The sequence below is a fragment of the Monodon monoceros genome, unplaced genomic scaffold, assembly GCF_005190385.1.
Source record: "Monodon monoceros isolate NGI ecotype Baffin Bay Population unplaced genomic scaffold, NGI_Narwhal_1 Super_Scaffold_20, whole genome shotgun sequence".
NCBI classification, from domain to species: Eukaryota; Metazoa; Chordata; class Mammalia; order Artiodactyla; family Monodontidae; genus Monodon; species Monodon monoceros.
The window spans coordinates 42,627,665-42,644,599 of record NW_021703777.1 but is presented as its reverse complement, the minus strand read 5'-3'; the positions used below and the strand labels follow the sequence as shown (position 1 = coordinate 42,644,599).

Genomic DNA, 16,935 nt, shown 5'->3' with positions numbered 1-16,935 from the left:
CAATTTTGTTTAACTTCTCAAAGAACCAGCTTTTAGTTTTATTGATCTTTTCTATTGTTTTCTTTGTTTCTATTTCATTTATTTCTGCTCTGATCTTTATGACTTCTTTCCTTCTACTAACTTTGGGTTTTGTTTGTTCTTCTTTCTCTAGTTCCTTTTGGTGGAAGGTTATATTTTTTTTGAGATGTTTCTTGTTTCTTGAGGCAGGATTGTATTGCTATAAACTTCCCTCATAGAACTGCTTTTGCTGCATCCCATAGGTTTTGGATCATTGTGTTTTTGTTGTCATTTGTTTCTAGGTATTTTTTGATTTCCCCTTTGATTTCTTCAGTGATCTCTTGGTTATTTAGTAATGTATTGTTTAGCCTCCGTGTGTTTGTGTTTCCTGTAATTGATTTCTCATCTCATAACATTGTGGTCAGAAAAGATGCTTGATATGACTTTAATTCTCTTAAATTTACCGAGGCTTGATTTGTGACTCAAGATTTGATCTATCCTGGAGAATGTTCCATGAGCACTTGAGAAGAAAGTGTAATTTGCTGTTTTCAGATGGAATGTCCTATAAATATCAATTAAATCTATCTGTTCTATTGTGTCATTTAAAGCTTGTGTTTCCGTATTAATTTTCAATCTGTATGATCTGTCCATCAGTGTAAGTGAGGTGATAAAGTCCCCCACTATTACTGTGTTACTGTCGATTTCCTCTTTTATATGTGTTAGCATTTGCCTTATGTATTGAGGTGCTCCTATGTTGGATGCATACAGATTTATAATTGTTATATCTTCTTCTTGGATTGATCCATTGATCATTATGTATTAACCTTCCTTGTGTCTTGTAACTTACTTTTTTTTAGTCTATTTTTTCTGATATGAGTATTGCTACTCCAGCTTTCTTTGGATTTCTATTCACATGGAATATCTTTTCCCATCCCCTCACTTTCAGGCTGTATGTGCCCCTAGGTCTGAAGTTGCTCTCTAGTAGAGAGCATATATATGGGTCTTGTTCTTGTTTCCATTCAGTGAGCCTGTGTCTTTTGGTTGGAACATTTAATCCATTCACATTTAAGGAAATTATTGATATGTATGTTCCTTTCAACATTTTCTTAATTGTTTTGGGTTTGTTTTTGTAGGTCCTTTTCTTCTCTTGTGTTTCCCACTTAGAGATGTTCCTTTAGCATTTGTTGTAGAGCTGGTTTGGTGGTGCTGAATTCTCTTAGCTTTTGCTTGTCTTTAAAGCTTTTGATTTCCCCTTTTAATCTGAATGAGATCCTTGCTGGGTAGAGCAATCTTGGTTGTAAGTTCTTCCCTTTCATCACTTTAAATATATCATGCCACTCCCTTCTGGCTTGTAGAGTTTCTGCTGAGAAATCAGCTGTTAACCTTATGGGAGTTCCCTTGTATGTTATTTGTTGTTTTTCCCTTGTTGCTTTTAATAATTTTTCTTTGTCTTTAATTTTTGTCAACTTGATTACTATGTGTCTCAGCATGTTTCTCCTTGGGTTTATCCTGCCTGGGACTCTCTGCACTTCCTGGACTTGGGTGGCTATTTCCTTTCCCATGTTAGGGAAGTTTTCGACTATAATCTGTTCAAATATGTTCTCGGGTGCTTTCTTTCTCTCTTTTCCTTCTGGGATCCCTGTAATGTGAATGTTGGTGTGTTTAATGTTGTCCCAGTAGTATCTTAGGCTGTCTTCATTTCTTTTCATTATTTTTTCTTCATTCTGTTCCACAGCAGTGAATTCCACCCTTCTGTCTTCCAGGTCACTTACCCGTTTTTCTGCCTCAGTTATTCTGCTATTGATTCCTTCTAGTGTATTTTTCATTTCAGTTATTGTATTATTCATCTCTGTTTGTTTGTTCTTTAATTCTTCTAGGTCTTTGTTAAACATTTCTTGCAGCTTCTCCATCTTTGCCTCCATTCTTTTTCCGAGGTCCTGGATCATCTTCACTATCATTATTCTGACTTCTTTTTCTGGAAGGTTGCCTATCTCCACTTCATTTAGTTGTTTTTCTGGGGTTTTATCTTGTTCCTTCATCTGGTACATAGTCCTCTGCCTTTTTATCTTGTCTATCTTTCTGTGAATGTGGTTTTCGTTCCACAGGCTGCAGGATTGTAGTTCTTCTTGCTTCTGCTGTCTGCCCTCCGGTGGATGAGGCTATCCAAGAGGCTTGTGTAAGCTTCCTGATGGGAAGGACTGGTGGTGGGTAGAGCTGGGTGTTGTTCTAGTGGGCAGAGCTCAGTAAAACTTCAATCCACTTGTCTGCTGATGGGTGGGGCTGAGTTCCCTCCCTGTTGGTTGTTTGGCCTTAGTTGAGCCAGCAGTGGAGCCTACAGGCCCTTTGGTGGGGCTAATGGTGGACTCTGGGATGGCTCACACCAAGAATTATTTCTCAGAACTTCTGTTGCCAGTGTCCTTGTACCCGTTGTGAGACACAGCCATCCCTGTCTCTGCAGGAGCCCTCCAATACTAGTAGGTAGGTCTGGTTCAGTCTCCTATGGGGTCACTGCTCCTCCCCCTGGGTCCTGACGCACACACTACTTTGTGTGTGCCCTCTAAGAATACAGTCTCTGTTTCCCCCAGTCCTGTCGAAGTCCTGCAATCAAATCTTGCTAGCCTTCAAAGTCTGATTCTCTAGGAACTCCTCCTCCCATTGCCTGACCCCCAGGTTGGGAAGCCTGACATGGGGCTCAGAACCTTCACTCCAGTGGGTGGACTTCTGCGGTATAAGTGTTCTCCAGTTTGTCAGTCACCCACCCAGCGGTTATAGGATTTGATTTTGTTGTGATTGTGCCTCTCCTACTGTCTCATTGTGGCTTCTCCTTTGTCTTTGGATGTGGGGTATCTTTTTTGGTGAGTTCCAGTATCTTCCTGTTAATGACTGTTCAGCAGTTAGTTGTGATCCCAGTGGTCTCGCAAGAGGGAGTGAGCGCATGTCCTTCTACTCCACTATCTTGAACCAATCTCTCTCTCTCCCTGCTTTTAAACCTAGTTTAAACCTAGTTTAAGTTTTATGCTCTGATTCATTTATTCCTAGGTCTAAATGCAAGCTCATACTCAGGGCTAGCTGCTCTACAGTCTGTATTTCTAAATGTAAAATAAAGATGTTTCTCTCTATTAAGTAAGTTGCAGAAATTAGTAAGCATTCATGATGCTTCTGAGAATAGGAAGCCCTCCTGACATTGTAAAAACATGCCTTAATGGTGTCCCTCTGTGCCTTGCATAAAGAAATATACTGCATGATTCCCAGTCTGCATAGACCCAGGGATGGAATGGATCTATTCTCACCACCTGATGATTGAATCCTCTCTATAATACCCCATTTGATGGTGGAGACTTCACTTGAGTACATCTAGCAACCTCCCAAAGAAGCCCATTTCAGTCTTCACAAGCGTCCTTTTAAAATACCACTTTGGGGCTTCCCTGATGGCACAGTGGTTGAGAGTCCACCTGCCGATGCAGGGCACACGGGTTCGTGCCCCGGTCCGGGAAGATCCCACATGCCGTGGAGCGGCTAGGCCTGTGAGCCATGGCCGCTGAGCCTGCGCGTCTGGAGCCTGTGCTCCGCAACGGGAGAGGCCACAGCAGTGAGAGGCCCGCATACCGCAAAAATAATAATAATAATAATATAAAATAAAATACCACTTTGACACTTTTGAGCCCTCTGGTCAATATTATATGAAATTGCAAAGTAATGAAATAAGGAAATCCACCATTGTGAAGTTTAAATTAGAAAAACAAGGAGCACACATCACATTAAGGCACCTTTTTGCTTTTTAATTTGAGACTCAAGAGTGCTAGCTAGCCTAAAATCACCATATCTAAGACAATCAAGATTACTACAGGAAACCGTCTGAGCATAAATTGCTATAGCAGGAAACTGATTAGTTCAGCAAAGAGACAGGATGTTTCTTGTCTCTACTGTTGTCTAAGTTAATTCTGTGCCTCCTCCATGGGCCAACTGCTCTGAGATAAAGGACTGTAAAGTTGTCTCATGAAAGCAGACTGAAGTACAATGAATAATAAATGCAGGAGTAATACAAAGCACTGCCTGAAGTTGCAAGGAAGCGGAAATCAGCCAGCAGCGGGGAGGGAGAAAAAGGCAGTCTAGTAATATTATGTAAAACACTACTCTGACCTACAGAATATAAAGTTCTGTATAAAGTGCTGATAAGGAAAGGAATATTATCAAAATAGGTAGTAGCATGGCTTGAAGGAGCGCTTCTTCAGAATAACCTTTTCTATGAAGCCTGAACAATCCAAGTTGTATTGCTTGAAATGTGCTGATTTTTTTACTCAACGTTCCGCCCTGTGGCAGGAAAAATAATGGCTCTATAAAGATGTCCCCATCCTAATTCCCTGGAATTGTGAATAAATTGCCTTCCAGGGCCAAAGAGACTTTGCAGATGTGATTAAGGTTAAGGACCTTGAGATAGGAGATCATCCTGGATTATCCAGGTGGGTCAAACCTAATCACATGGTTCCTTAACACTGGAGGTCCTTTCCCAGTTGGGCTCAGAGTCAGAGGAACATGTGACTACAGAATAATGGTGACAAAGGTGCAACGTGGCTGCCTCTAAAGGTGGAGGAAGGGGCTCACAAGGCAAGGAATGGAGGTGGCTTCTAGAGGCTGGAAAACGCAAGGGAACAGATTCTGTTCTAGAGCATTAAGAGAGGAATGTATCACTGCGGATACCTTTTAACCCAGTTTAGATCAGTGAGACCCATGTTGGATCTGTGATTACATAACTTAGATAATAAATTTGTGTTGCTTTAAGCTACCAAATGTGTGGCAATTTGTTACAGTAGCGCTAGAAAGCTTATTACCCATATTCTTTCAGAGGTTTGACTCAAACATGAAAGATGACACAACCTGAAATCAGTTGTCGTAACTTCAAAAGTGACTGTTTAACAGATACCCTAACATTTGCACATGACTTATTTCTAAAATGTTTTTCTAAGAGGCAAACAGAGAAGGTCCTGAAATAGTAGATCTTTCAAAGAAGTAATGAAACATTCAATAAGCACTGAAAAAAAACCAAACAAACTGACAGATTATCAACCTCTCTCAATGAATCCAGCAGAACATATCATTCAATTTTCTTGAAATTCTTTTGTACTTGCATGGAAAACCCTTTATTCCTACAACCTGTCCTACCTTCTTTTCCCCTTCTTCCCCCAAATCTGATTTTGAAGACTTTTTTTGATGAAGTTTTATAATAAACATTTATTGGCATGCATGAATACAATTTATTATAATGACAAAAACTATTAAAATTCAATTTGCTAATTGAAACTTTGCTGTTGTTGAATATTGATGCATATTTCAGCCTTACTTTACACCTTGATGTTTAAAAAAAAAAGAGTAGGATTTCAAATCCTTCTCACTCACCACTTTGCAGCAAAGGGGCCAAAACCACCACATCAAACCGATGCCCAAGAGTAGTAGTAACACCAAAATAGCAATGATGGCTGCAATCCCACTAGACTAGAGGAAGCACAAAACAAAAACAAGGATGTCAGCAAAGTTTAGGGTCAAATCCCAAACACATATTTTTTAAGGAAGCATCAGAAAAAGTTACAGAAAACATCAGAATCTTAAACCAGATTTCTCTCATATTCCTTTAAATTCTATAAATTACCTTATACTCTATTTATATTATATTTTACTTTATTACACTTATATAATATATTAAGTATATTATAATCTATTTGTATTAAATTTCCTTATATTATATTTCATGTATATTAAGATAGGCAGTAATTAGTATAAACATCTTCCAAACTGTTTGAAATTATGCCTTAAAAAAAAATAGGAAAAATCACAATTTGGGTTTGTGCGAATGGTCTGTACGGTCCCTACCTTTTGTCTCTGGGAAAGGATTATTCTGGTTACAAGCATGATTACCTCTAGGCAGAATTTATGCAGAATTTTCCCAGACTTTTTGATAATGGAAAATTATTTACTTTATATATTTAAATGGTAGGGCAAGATGATTATCAAAAATCACCAATCAGGTGGCAAACCAACAACAATCGTTCTTGTATGCATCAGAAAAGAATGCAACCTCATGCGTTCATATATCAGAAGACGTCTCAGGGCAGCTCAAGCACTACCCACACAAGAACCACACTGGTGCTTTTTCACTTTCTAATGACGATCTCCTCCAGGTCTAACACCCCTGCTCTGGGCTCTGCCTCTGACCCCCTTCTTCTACCAAATACCTACACATCCTATAAGGTTTAGCTTAAGCCACTTTCTCAGGAAGACTTCCTTGTACCTTCTGGCTAGAAAATGCCCCTCCTTACTGTACAAGGCAGAGTTCTCTGTACTTTAATCTTAGCATTTATCACAATATATTTACTGATTTATTTGCTTATTTATTTATGATGAACTACAATTTTTTATTTAATTTGTCTTTTTTATATTCACTGTGAGCTCTAGGAAGGCAGCACGTATGCCCAACCTACTTAATAATGTGTACTCCATGTCTGGCACTTAAAACTATTTACTAAGAGAATGAACTCCAAATAAATAAGACTGAAAAAGCCACAAAAACAAAGAAGAGTGTTTGCTGAATTTTTAGTGCAGAGATAAAGTTTCCAGGAGAACGAGCTGTCTCTTCCAAACCACTGCTCTCCAGGATCCCCAGTAATCATGTTTGGTTTGAGGGGATTTTTTTTGGGGGGGGAGGGGAAGATTTCAAGGAAGAAAAAAAAAACTGTAAATAAATCAATACACTGTCTGGGTGGAAATTTGGGCCTTTATAAGGCAGCTTTTCAGGGATACATTTCCTAGCATTCAAAACAAATAAGAAGCACAAGCCCAGAAGTCAAGGCAACAGCCACATTTAGCCCAAGAGCTGACAGAGAGAAAGGCTGAGTGGGAAGAACCTATCAGTTTCCATCTTAGAATAGCATTGTCTTAAAAATATTAGTCTGGAGGTCTAATTTTAAGCAAGTTGTTTAATTTCTCAGGGACTCCATTTTCTAATCTACAAAATAAGAAAGTCAGTTGTTCCCAAAGCATAAACTCTTTGTGGCAAAGCTATAACCAGGCTATCTCTCTTAAAAAAGCACTGCACACATTAGCATATTTTTAAAGCCCTGAATGGCTCTGTAGTAAAAAAGAACAGTCCAACTTATATCAACACAGGTCAATTTTTTTTTTCTCATAACATTATCAATATCCTATAGAACTCAGATTTCCTAGAATCCATTTTGGGAAATGTTAGGATTGATCAAAGCTAAGAGACTTTCAGATGCTGAAGCAACAATGGTGGTAGCATTTAATTAGAACATTTTATAATGGAATTTGAATTGTAATACATAATAACCTATGCATAAAGAGATAATGGTTTTTATGTAAACAGTTATTTGTAAATAACTGAAAAGAGAAGAGAAGGTACTTTTCAAAAGTATTACTTTAGGGAGTGCTAGCAAAATATACTTGGTATAGCTAATCACAAAAATCTTGAAATGTGTGTCACAGTTTCCCTATATCATTTGTTAGTATCACAATGGAAAAAAAAGAAAAAGGGATTACCATATATTGACTTGGAAACTATCTCCAAACAGATCAATTTTCAAAGATGTTGATTACTAACAGCACTTCAGTTTTAGTAAATCCATTAAAAAAATAACTTTAAAAATAATTCTCAAAGCAGCATAGACCATAAAACATATTAATTTCAGAAATTTTTTTAGGAAAAGATTAAGAATCAAGTATACATGAACAATTAAAGCTATCCTTTGATTTCTAATTTTGCATCTGGATGCAAGAGGGAATAACCATACAAGCTATTTATGTAACTAATGTTAGGTTGCAAATGAACCAAAACAGACACCACCAAAATATCACCTAGAATCCTTGAGTATGTCATTTAATTTATTTTTCAGAAGACAACAAAAATAACTACAGAAACTTCACACACAGACACATACACATACAATCTTCATGAAGCTCTAATATTTACTATTAAATTCTTAAGTCACTTCAAGATGTTACCACATATTTACCATAAAAAATTAATTTAAAATTTAAGAAATGAGAAGACATGCAGTCATCTTGCAACTTCTTGATGTGCAGTTTGGTAGAATGAAAGTGTAAGCTCAACATGTGATCACTGATGTAACCTAAACGTCTAAATCAGTGTCTTGCACACAGAAAGTTCTGTGTGTGTGTGTGTGCGTGCACATGTGTGTGTGCGTGCGTGTGTGTGTGTGTGTGTGTCAGAGAGAGAGAGAGAGAGAGAGAGAGAGGAGATAAATACTTTATAGGAAATTTCCTGGCAAATATCTAAGTTCTCTGTCCTCAAAACCAAAGAAAGTAATTCAGAGCACACATCAGGATACTTATGAAAACACTCAAAGTGCAACTTTCTACACAGAATTCTAAACGTTCACGAACAAATCATACAATTCTCCATAGGCTTGATTATACTAAGCTCTGAAATCTAGACAAACAAGAATATAATGGGAAAAGAATGTCAAAGAAATACATAGAAAACTATGATATCCTATGGGAGAAGTGTTGTCAAATGTATAAATTCATGATTCCACCTTCAAATATAAGGCCTTACATAAGATAACCCCGACCTGTGACCATTCATGTATGGAATGAATGCAGCCTTCCCCACCAGACCTTTCCCACATGAGGATCGAGCCATGGCATCCATGGAAATGCTCACCATGTGGCACACCACTTCCAAAAGGGTTGTATGAACATTTGTTTTTCCCTTTTCTTAGAATTCAAATCCTATGTTCAGAAATAAGGACGTGAAACTGGAGGGTGTGAATATGCTAAAAGTTTAGTGGTTAGTTTTTTCTTTCTACAAATGTGTCATGAGCAGGAAATTCGGAAAATCATACTGACAGAATATAAAGTAGATGGGCTGGCCATGATAGGCAGTCAAAATTCTTGGATTTTCTTTCAAAAATGCCCCAGTTAGGAACACTGACAAAACATTATGCACATCCAGATGCAAACATACATTTAGTATAATAAAATTATTATCTCAACTGATTCTGAAAATTAGTCTACAAGAAAACTGACTATGAAAATACACACTTTCTGAAGACCTACAGACTTAATCTTTATCACATTTAAGAGAAGCATGATGGAAAACAGGTCACAGTAAGCAAAGAATTTAATGCAACCCGGACTTGCCATAAACACAGCCCTGGATGCCCTGGTCCCAGACATTAGCTCAGTTCACTGCATACAAATCTAGGCTTTCCCAGTTCCTTTGTTTTGATTTGCCAGAGCCGTTATCAGAGCATGAAAGACTTCAGCCATGAAAGGGAAATAATTTCATTGCTCACATAACTTTATAAACAAATTAAGAAAAGGTCAAACACACAGATTTCAGTCCTATGAGCAGATACTATGCTGGCAAACTGCAGAGTCAGGTGAAACTAGATCTGGTTACGCAGAGTTATGTATCATAGGTGGAAACTAAAAGCCTCTCACCTCTGTTTAGGTGTGCTGCTCTTTAAACACTAGGCAGTTAAAAAGCTGCCAAAGCTATAATGTTGCACAAGTCTTCATGAAGCCCACAGGTTAGTTGGTGGGACAACCCTTGAACACACAATCATAAATGTGAGAAGTATGGAAGGAGAGTACAATAGAAACAGGGCAAAGCAGGAACTAGCCTGGTCTGGGGTTCTGAAAGGACCTCCTGAGAAAGTATAAGAAAGCCCAGGAAGGGAGACGAGGTCGAATGAGTGGCTCATTGCAAGAACAAGAAAAGACAACTTTGTCTGAAAAATAGAATTTGAGAGGGCTTGGTAGAACCTGAAGCAGCTGAAGAAAATAATGAAACACAAATTTCTGGAAGGCAGTAATCCTCTTTGTAACAGAGAGAATTGGCCAATTGTTGGGTTAATACCCATTTGTTAGATGACCTTCCAATCGGCCATTTGTTGGATCAATTCTTCCTATAGCTATAGTTCTGAACAAGTAGCGTTTTCAGATGTCTACAAAGACAGTTAGCTGAGGAATCCTGTTGGAGATTTAGTACCCAGATGTTGGCCAAGGCTTTGAAGCCAAAACTCTTTTAAGGGTTAAGTTGGGGACACACCAGAACCTTGAGCTTGATTTTAGGGTAAAAGGAATATATTTTCTAGTCATCCTGGACACATTCAGTCTTTGAACTTCATCTGCATCTAATTTCCTTTTCTTCATTAAAAGGAAGTTATAATGTACAACGAAAAACTTCACTCCGCCAAATAGAAATGAAATTCTAGCTAACAGAATAACGGACGTATGAAAACAAATCAGGGTCACTACTGTACTTGCAAAACAACTATGGGAAAAGAGGAATCACTCAAAAATTTCAAAAGTGTGTGAATAGCCTGTTGCAATCTATCTAGAAAATAATTAATCACAGCAACCACATTAGAATAAAACAGACACAGAAGTGGGGAACTAAACCTCCACAATTTTGCTTCCATGAATTTAGAGCTAGGGGAAGAAAAAATAGTCATAAAATAGGTGATGATTTCATTTACTAGATTCTTTTGAAATATTCCATAACAGGAACTAGCAAACTAAGGCTGAAAGGCCAAATCAGCTCATCTGTTTCATAAGATGCCTGGCAAGCTAAAACAAATTTTTTACATTGTACATAGCTGAAAAAAATTTAAAGAAAAATATATTATCAATACATGAAATTCAAATTCTAGTGTATATGGTATGTTGAACACAGCCATGCCCGTTTGTTTATATGCCTATGGCCGCCTTTGGGTTACAATGGCAGAGTTGAGTAGTGTAACTGTATAGCCCCTAAAGCCTAAAATAATTACTATCTGACCCTTTACAGAAAAAAAATGCCAACCTCTGTCTTATATAAATCAAATTAGGACCTGGTAATGAATGGAAGATTGTGCAAGTATTCAGGCCAGGAGAAGACAAACTTGGGTTCAATTCCCAATTCTAGCATTTACTCGACTATGAAACTGAGCAAGCAATTTAACCCCAGGGCCTCCAGGCTCCAAGTCTCCCCTTTCTCGGGGGCAGCAAAAGCTGAAATCAGCCAATATTCTGCTCATCAAGCTGTGTAGCATGCTGAGGGTTGGATCCACCTACTAGCAGAAGCATCTTCTAATGTGTTTGCATCAATGTGCACTAAAGATTGGAGGTGGCTCTCTGTTCCTCAGTTTTCTCATCTGTAAAATTCAGGTAATAGTAATAGCCTCCTCTTGAGTGGTGAGAATTAAATGAAATCATGAAGTGCTGAGCACATGTGTAGGGCTTAGCACAGTGTCTGGCACTTAACTAGTGCTTATAAAATTTGTTCTTAGTATTATTATTCTAAAAGAATCAGAAGAGCAGTGGCTCCAAGGGGGGAAAAAAGACATCTTGCACTGAATGTTTTAAAGCGGAGACACATTTAGATCTTCTGAGACAGACGAAAAGAATGGACTGCCTAAGTCTAAACCCTCCTCAGATTCTAGTCTTAAATCTTTTAAGTCCAAACCTTAGTTTCCCTACTTTTAAACTGAATATGCCGGTACTGTCATTCATCCCTTTAACAAATAATTTTGGAGCACCTGCCTCGTGTAAGGACCAGGCACTGAGAGGGAGGCGATGAGCAAGGCACAGACTGCAGAGAGAGGCCGAGAAGTAAACAGGAAATTACAACCCAGTGACATAAGTGCCTTAGTAAGAATGAGCCCGGATGCTCTTGGAGAACAGAGGAGGTTCCTTATTTGTGAGATTTCCACAAGGATTAATCAATTGCTAAATAATGGTGTTTCATTTTGTTTGGCTTTTCGAATGCCTGTGAAGAGCCAAAAGTATCATCCAAGAATGAGTAAGATTACTAACTTCATCTCTCCTAATTATCACACCCAAATATGCCTGAAAGGCTAGGTATCACGTAAATACAAGGGCGGTATTTATCATAATATTATCCACTGTCGTCTTCTATTCTGAATAGAGGTGTAATGCACACATCTGCAGGTACTTTCTCATCAGCTCCATTCTTACTTTCTACTTCTATAAAACGGTGATATTACTACCACACACCAGACATATTTGCATTTAAATCAAAATAATGGTTAAATCTAATTAGAAAAAAAGAATTATCCTGTGGTTACGTAAGTCAAATAATTATGCTGTACACCTTAAACTTATACAGTGCTGTATGTCAATTATATCTCAATAAAACTGGAAGGAAAAAAAAACCTCTAGCCCTTTGTCTCAGCAGAGTTGAGTTGAGTCTCTCATGAAAGTGGAAGATTTTCTTCCCTTCATTCATTTTAACATTGTGTACTGAAGTTTAGGAACCACAGACCTGTAGGATGAACTCTAAACTCTTTTTTTTTTTTTTTTTTGGCCATGGATAATATGATCTAAATTTTCTCTTTCCAAGCTTTCCTTCCACTATTTTTACCCCAACCAAATATATCTACTTTCAATTTTTTTAATTCAGTTTTTATTAAAGTATAATTGCTTTACAATATTCTGTTCGTTTCAAGTGTACACTATAGTGATTCAGTATTTTTGCAGATTATATTCCTTTAAAGGTTTTCTAAGATAATGGGTATAGCTCCCTGTGCTATACAGTAAATACTTGTTGCTTATCTATTCAGTATATAGTGGTTTATATCTGTTAATCCTGTATCCCTAATTTGTCCCTCCTCCCTTCAATTTCTGTTTGCTATTTATCTGTAAAATGGTCCCCCCTCCTCTCTCTTTGCCTAAGACCTGCTCTCATTTCAAGACCCAGTTTATCTCGGTTCCTCCATAAATACAAAACATTTCTCTAGCTTTCCTTCCCTTCTTGCTCTACCTACTAAAAGCTCCTTTTTTTTTTTCATTAAAAATCATGTGGAATTTGGTTGACTTTTTCATTCCATACAACAGCTCCCAAATGTGCACCTCCAATCCAGACCTCTTTCTAGAACTTCAGACTTGTGTATTCAACAGCCTTTCTGACACTCCCACTGAGATGAAAAATGGACATCTTTCACTCAACATTTCCAAAACAGACCTCCTCATCTTTTTCAAAAAACGTCTCTACCTGATGACAACTCATCTTTCTAGTTGCTCAGGTGAAAAAGCCTGGAACTGTCCTTATTGTCTTTCTCTCACACCCGTATCTAATCTGTCTAGGTATCTGGTAGACTCCACCTTTAAAATATATTCAAATCTAACCACTTCCCACCATCTCCCTTGCTATCTGCCCAGTGGAGCCACCATCCCCTCTCCTAGGTCACTGAACTAGCTACAGAATTGGTCTCCAGGTCTCCACTTTGGCCCCTACCTGCAAAGTCTATTTTTGCACAGCAGTCAGAATGATCCTTTTAAAACACAGTCACACCGTGTCACCTTCAGTGGCTCCTGTTTCACTTAGAAAAACACTCAGAATCTTACAATGACTTACAAAACTCTCCATGATCTCTCCCCTCCCTCCACGCTCTCCTACTCATCTCAGGCCTCCTCCCCCAGCTACCTCCACTCTGCACACTGGCTGCCTTGCTCCTCTTTAAACCAGCCATATACACTCCCATCTTAGGCTCTGTTCGAGCTGCTCCCTCCGCAAGAACAGTCTTCCCTTGCATGGTCTTCAGGGCTCACTCCCTCACCTTCCTCAGGGCTTTGCTTAAATCTCTTCTCAAGGGAAAATATTCAGATGCCTTATTTAATATAACAATGTGCCGCCAAATTTTCTCTCCATCTCTGACACAACTGATGTTCCTTTTTCTGAAATCACCTTACTCTTAAAACCACCTCGAGTCACGTTACACTCCCCTTAGAACTAGCAAGACCTAGAAAGACTTCCTCTTTCCAAGAAGCAAACAACCTGTACATTCCAAATGAGTCATTAAGCTTCAGCATCCCTGCACACAGAAACTGTGCATGGTTATAGGATGCAGACAAAGATTTGTTTTCCTGCTTCTGTGAAAGAGAGTTGCAAAAAGACAGCTGGAGGTACAGAATAGGAAGGAGGATGGAGAAAGAACGCCATTTCAGTGAGCAAAACACTGAGATACCATATACCACAAATATCTGTAATCTCAACCACATCCTGAGGGACCAGGAAACCTACACATTACAGCATCCACAAAACCTATAAATTGCAACATGAATTGAAGATAAAAAGGGGGAAAAAACAACTAGCTATTTTCAAAATAAAAACAGGTGTTGTTAAAGAGTTATCCAGGGAATTCAATAGTGATCCAAGAGTCCATATCGATGCTTGTTTTCCCTGCAATGTTTTCTTACAACAAGAAACAAACTATCTCTCTACAGATAATATTGTGTTGCTTTGTTTTGTTTGCTGGAGGAAGGATGTCTCTCAAATTAAAATATCAAAATATAAAACCATAAAATCATGAGATGGAGGTGGCGCCTTCAAGATGGTAGAGGAGTAAGACGTGGAGATCGCCTTCCTCCCCACAAATACATCAGAAATACATCTACATGTGGAACAACTCCTATAGAACACCTACTGAATGCTGGCAGAAGACCTCAGACCTCCCAAAAGGCAAGAAACTCCCCACGTACCTGGGTAGGGCAAAAGGAAAAACAGAGAAAAAGAATAGGGATGGAATCTGCCCCTTGCGAGGGAGCTGTGAAGGAGGAAAAGTTTCCACACACTAGGAAGCCCCTTCACTGGCAGAGACGGGGGGTGGCACAGGGGAAGCTTCGGAGCCACGGAGGAGAGCACAGCAAAAGGGGTGCAGAGGGCAAAGCAGTGAGATTCCTGCACAGAGGATCGGTACTGACCAGCACTCACCAGCCCTAGAGGCTTGTCTGCTCAGCCGCCGGGATGGGTGGGGGCTGGGAGCTGAGGCTCCGGCTTCAGAGGTCAGATCCCAGGGAGAGGACTGGGGTTGGCTGCGTGAACGCTGCCTGAAGTGCGCCACAGCTAGCCAGGATGGAGTCCAGAAAAAAATCTGGACCTGCCTAAGAGGCAAGAGACCATTGTTTTCGGGTGCGCGAGGAGAGGGGATTCAGAGCACCAGCTAAACGAGCTCCAGAGAAGAGCACGAGCCACAGCTATCAGCGTGGATGCCAGAGACGGGCATGAAATGCAAAGGCTGCTGTTGCAGCCACCAAGAAGCCTGTGTGCAAGCACAGGTCACTATCCACACCTGCCCTGCCAGGAGCCTGTGCAGCCCGCCACTGCCAGGGTCCCGTGATCCAGGGACAACTTCCCCGGGAGAACACACAGTGCGCCTCAGGCTGGTGCAATGTCACGCTGGCCTCTGCCACCGCAGGCTCGCCCCGCATCCGTACCCTTCCCTCCCCCCCGCCCGAGTGAGCCAGAGCCCCAGAATCAGCTGCTACTTTAACCCCGTCCTGTCTGAGCGAAGAACAGATGACCTCAGGTGACCTACATGCAGAGGCGGGTCCAAATCCAGAGCCGAACCCCAGGAGCTGTGAGAACAAAGAAGAGAGAGGGAAATCTCTCCCAGCAGCCTCAGGGGCAGCGGATTAAATCTCCACAATCAACGAGATGTAGCCTGAATCTGTGGAATACCTGAATAGACAACGAATCATCCCAAATTGAGGAGGTGGACTTTGGGAGCAACAGTAGACTTGGGGTTTGCCTTCTGCATCTAATTTGTTTCTGGTGTTATCTTTATCTTACTTTTTTATTTAGACATTATTATCACTGGAAGATTTGTTTATTGATTTGGTTGCTCTCTCTCTTTTTTTTAATATATATATATTTTTTTCCTTTCTATTTTTTTGTGAGTATGTATATGTATGCTTCTTTGTGATTTTGTCTGTATAGATTTGCTTTTGCCATTTAGCTTAGGGTTCTGTCTGTTTGTTTTTTGAGGGTTTTTTTTTTGTTTATTTTTTAGAATAGTTATTAGTGCTTGTTATCATTGGTGGAATTGTTTTTTCATTTACTTGCTCTCTTCTTTCTTTTTTAAATTATTTTTTATTTTTACTTTTAATAATTTTTTTATTTCAATAACTTTATTTTATATTTTTTCTTTCTTTCTTTTCTTTTTTTTCTTTTTTTTTTTTTTTTGCCGTACGTGGGCCTCTCACTGCTGTGACCTCTCCTGCTGCGGAGCACAGGCTCCGGACGCACAGGCTCAGCGGCCATGGCTCACGGGCCCAGCCGCTCCGTGGCACGTGGGATCTTCCTGGACCAGGGCACGAACCCGTGTCCCCTGCATCGGCAGGCGGACTCCCAACCACTGTGCCACCAGGGAAGCCCTGTTTCTTTGTTCTTCTACCTTTTCTTCTGAACCGTGTGGCAAACAGGATCTTGGTGCTCTGGCCAGGTGTCAGGCCTGAGCTCTGAGGTGACAGAGCCAAGTTCAGAAAATTGGTCCACTAGAGACCTCCTGGCCCCACATAACACCAAACCAAACAGCAAAAGCTCTCCCAGAGATCTCCATGTCCACGCTAAGACCCAGCTCCACTCAACGACTGGCAAGCTACAATGCTGGATACCACATGACAAACAATTAGAAAGACAGGAACACAACCACACCCATTAGCAGAGAGGCTGCCTAAAATCATACTAAGGTCACAGACACCCCAAAACACACCACCGGACGTGGTCCTGCCCACCAGAAAGACAAGATCCAGCCTCATCCACCAGAACACAGGCACCAGTCCCCTCCACCAGGAAGCCTACACAACCCACTGAACCACCCATAGCCACGGGAGGCAGACAACATAAACAACAGGAACTATGAACCTGCAGCCTGTGAAAAGGAGACCCCAAACACAGTAAGTTAAGCAAAACGAGAAGACATATAAATACACAGCAAATGAAGGAGCAGGTAAAAACTCACAAGACCGAACAAATGAAGAGGAAATAGGCAGTCTACCTGAAAAAGAATTCAGAGCAATGTTAGTAAAGATGATCCAAAATCTTGGAAATAGAATGGAGAGGATACAAGAAACATTTCCCAAGGAACTAGAACTAAAGAACAAAGAAACAAGGATGAACAA

The 16,935-nt window shown here is 39.9% G+C and overlaps 1 protein-coding gene across 3 annotated transcripts in view; it reads right to left on the bottom strand.

The window, feature by feature from the left end:
• ANTXR2 (ANTXR cell adhesion molecule 2) overlaps positions 1–16,935 on the bottom strand; it is a 163,347-nt gene that overhangs the window by 84,664 nt on the left and 61,748 nt on the right. For all 3 annotated transcript variants that reach the window (XM_029234732.1, XM_029234733.1, XM_029234734.1), the window contains exon 12: positions 5,392–5,487. In XM_029234732.1, coding sequence (XP_029090565.1) covers positions 5,392–5,487 — 96 coding nt within the window. The remainder of the gene's footprint in view (positions 1–5,391; positions 5,488–16,935) is intronic.